At 30.6% G+C, this 3,288-nt stretch overlaps 1 protein-coding gene across 1 annotated transcript in view; it reads right to left on the bottom strand.

Annotated features, from left to right (window-relative positions):
- Positions 916–3,288, bottom strand: part of LOC107628472 (protein trichome birefringence-like 3) — a 4,504-nt gene continuing 2,131 nt past the window's right edge. The window contains exons 3-6 of the mRNA XM_016331127.2: positions 2,512–2,683; positions 2,046–2,245; positions 1,519–1,677; positions 916–1,436 (exon numbers count right to left, since the gene is read on the bottom strand). Of these exons, the coding sequence (XP_016186613.1) occupies positions 1,106–1,436; positions 1,519–1,677; positions 2,046–2,245; positions 2,512–2,683 (862 nt within the window). The 3' untranslated portion in view covers positions 916–1,105. The remainder of the gene's footprint in view (positions 1,437–1,518; positions 1,678–2,045; positions 2,246–2,511; positions 2,684–3,288) is intronic.

The following is a 3,288-nucleotide window of genomic DNA, read 5'->3' as shown; positions in this document are numbered from 1 at the left end:
GCAGCGACAAATGGTGGTGTTGGGGAGAGGAGAGGGGACGATTGAGTGAGAGAGAGAGAGAGTGAAATTCGAATGAGGGAGGAAGAGAGTTTGCGCTTTGAATTTACGGCCCAATTACCGTTGGATTTACTGTCGAAAAATCTGACGGTAAACCATTGCGGGTCACCAAAATGCAGTGTTTCACTAAGTGGGTTTACCATTGGATTTTTCCGACGATAAATCCGATCCTAAAGGACGTACCAATTTATTTGTTTCCCTCCGAATGTTATCAGCGAATTTACTATCGGAAACGTAAATCTGTCAGTAATTACTTAACCTTACAAATTCGATGCTGTTATCGTCGGTAAATTCGACAGTAAATTCGCCATTACTTGTCGATGCTAAATCTGACAGTACTCAATATTTTTCTTGTAGTGCTAGTGTGTATAAATATATAGCATATATTATTCATTTACTATTTACCTATCTTAAAAAAAATTGAAGTATACTTGAAACATATAAGAGATAAAATTAAAATTAAATATAAAATTATGAATAAGAATAAAAAAATGGGAAAGTATGAGGAGCCAATGGAATATTTATACAATGTGTACAATGGAGGTTTAGAGAATATTAGAGATATAATTATTAGTGTTACCTTTTCCCGTCAGCTGAACTTTTTGGAATGAGTGGTATCATGACATGGTATTACAACGTTAGATCCAAAAGGTCAAGAGTTTGATCCTTGGTACAAATAGTCCATTGTCTCCCTAGCAGGATCCATAAAAAATATACTATCCCTTTATTTATATTATTTTTTAACATGGCAAATTAGCAATAAAATTAAACTATAAGTCGGATTGGCTCATATATATGACAGGATATATCATATATGACAAAAGTAATTCAAAAGTCATTATCATAACCTTTCTTTGGTAACAAATCAATTTTTTTTGCAAATTAGGCATTTGTGATGAATATATATTTATATGACATAGACACCAACAAAGATAATTGTATGCGCTTTACATGAAAGACATCTTCATGTCAAAGAAAAGAAAAAACAAAATAAAGAAAAAAGGCATGGATCTTCTTAATTTTAGTCCACTAATATTACATGTATGTGTTATAGCATAGCCAAAAAGATTTGATTCCAAGTATCTGGAACTCCAGGCAAACACCAATGTATACAATCTGCATTTTTAGGGTTAGCTTTTTCCTCTTCATCTAACAATTTGCCACCTGTTTCCGTGTAAACTGAGGAATGGCCATCAATTCTATATTCTGATATTTGTGTTATGTTGATCACTGTCACTGGAACCTTCATTTTCTTCACAACACTTGCCACCACACTCATCATTCCCTTGTTGGAACCACTTCCCCAATGGTTCTTTTTCCTCACTGGCTTTGTCTCATTGAAGCATTTCACACCATCCTTGTGCCCCCATTCTTCGCTTCTGAAAACAAAATAAAATATATACTTTTTAATGACTAGTAACATGAAAAGTAGAGTTTATATTGTTAGATAGAAGAGATTACTTAGTGTGTGCAGGGGACATAGTTGTGAAGAAGACTCGAGTTTTGTTAGGATCAATAGTTGAGTCCACCCAATTGGCCCATGTCTTCAACCCTAATTTGTAAGCAATTGGTGTCTCCAATTCTTCATACCCTTCTTCTCCATTAGCAAATGAACCCCATCTGCAAATTTAATTAAGCTAAGATCTTACACACTGTGTATTGTTTCTCGTTAACTTCAGCCTTTAAGGTGTAAAATAATCTATGAATAATGTTTGGAAACAATAAAAAATTAGTTCAAATAGTTTAAAATTATCTTATTTAGTATTTTAAATAGTTTCAAATGAACCTCCGACACTTGTTTCAACTAATTCAAATTAGTTATTATTAAAATAATTATATAATTTTAAATATAATAAATATGTAATTACTAATTATGAATATTATACGTATAAAATTATAAATATTATATTATATAAGGTACGTTTAGATATTGTCTTTATGAATAATGTAAAGGGTTAAGTTGAAATTAAGTAAAGAGGAGTACTTACAATGCATTAACTCTTAGGCCACTCATCCACCAAACATAGGTGTTGAATACAAGAATATCAACCCCTGTCCAGTTTTTAGCTCTCTCTTGAATAGCATCAACTTTTATTATTCTCTTCTTTGGATCTCCAATTATGTGGATATCACTGTTGGACTCAACAAGGAATGGTGCCCAATAGAATTCAATTGTAGCATTATATTCCTATGCATGTCAACCACATTTATGAAAATTCATATGAAATTCAGGGACGAATACACTTATACAATTACGGGGACAAGTGTCTCTACTAAAATTTAAAAATATTTGAAGTAGTACATAAGAATTATGTATAATTACTCTCGATATATTATTAAAATTGACCTCACTATTTCTCTTATTTTATTTTATATTATATATATTTTGCCTTCCTATTAAAATTTTTTAGATCCGTCACTATTTCATGTTTCAGTGAGTGTATGAAGCAATACCTTGGCTTTAAAAACTGAATGAACACGACCTCGTTTCATAGATTTTTGCTTGCGAGGGATGATAGCTTGGACCAAACACACAAATGATTCCCATTGGTTTCTCTGCAGTGAATCTCCTACGAAAAGTAGCCTCTTGCCTTGAATCTTTTTCAGAGCCACCTCTGGATTAAATCTACCAAAATCTTCTTGTCAAATAAGTAGGATTCTAACAGTGGCGGAATTAGAAATTTTGTAACAGGGGACCAAACAAAAATAATATATAGTCCATTAAACAATTATATTTTAAGTTAGTAATTACATTTTATCTTATATAAAAGTTATTACCCAAAAATATATTTTAAAAATTTTGGTATCTTAAGATTTGTTCAACAATAATATTTCATAGAACTAAAATCATCGATAATTACAGTTGAAGTGAATTTTAGAATAATTTAATTTTTCATAGAATACTATTCAGTAGGCTAATTAATTAATAGGTTGCTCAATAATTTTAGATATTACTCACCGAATTTGAAATAAAAAAATTAGAATCTAATCCATCATATGTTCTCTTTACTCTCCTGAAAAATGAGTCAGTCGTTTTTAGTTTTGACATTTTTTAATCCTAGCCTAACAAAAATATATATAAACCTCTAAAAGACAATTATAAAATTAAAAATTAAAATACAAAAAGTAGAATATCAATTATACAAGGAACAACAAATACAAACACTTAAAAAAAATTCATGTTGAGTCTCATGTACAATATTAGACCAATATTTTTATTATTTAAGTCCC

The sequence above is a fragment of the Arachis ipaensis genome, chromosome B02 (assembly GCF_000816755.2).
Source record: "Arachis ipaensis cultivar K30076 chromosome B02, Araip1.1, whole genome shotgun sequence".
NCBI lineage: Eukaryota > Viridiplantae > Streptophyta > Magnoliopsida > Fabales > Fabaceae > Arachis > Arachis ipaensis.
The sequence above is the reverse complement of the archived record's forward strand: the minus strand, read 5'-3'. Positions and strand labels throughout refer to the sequence as shown.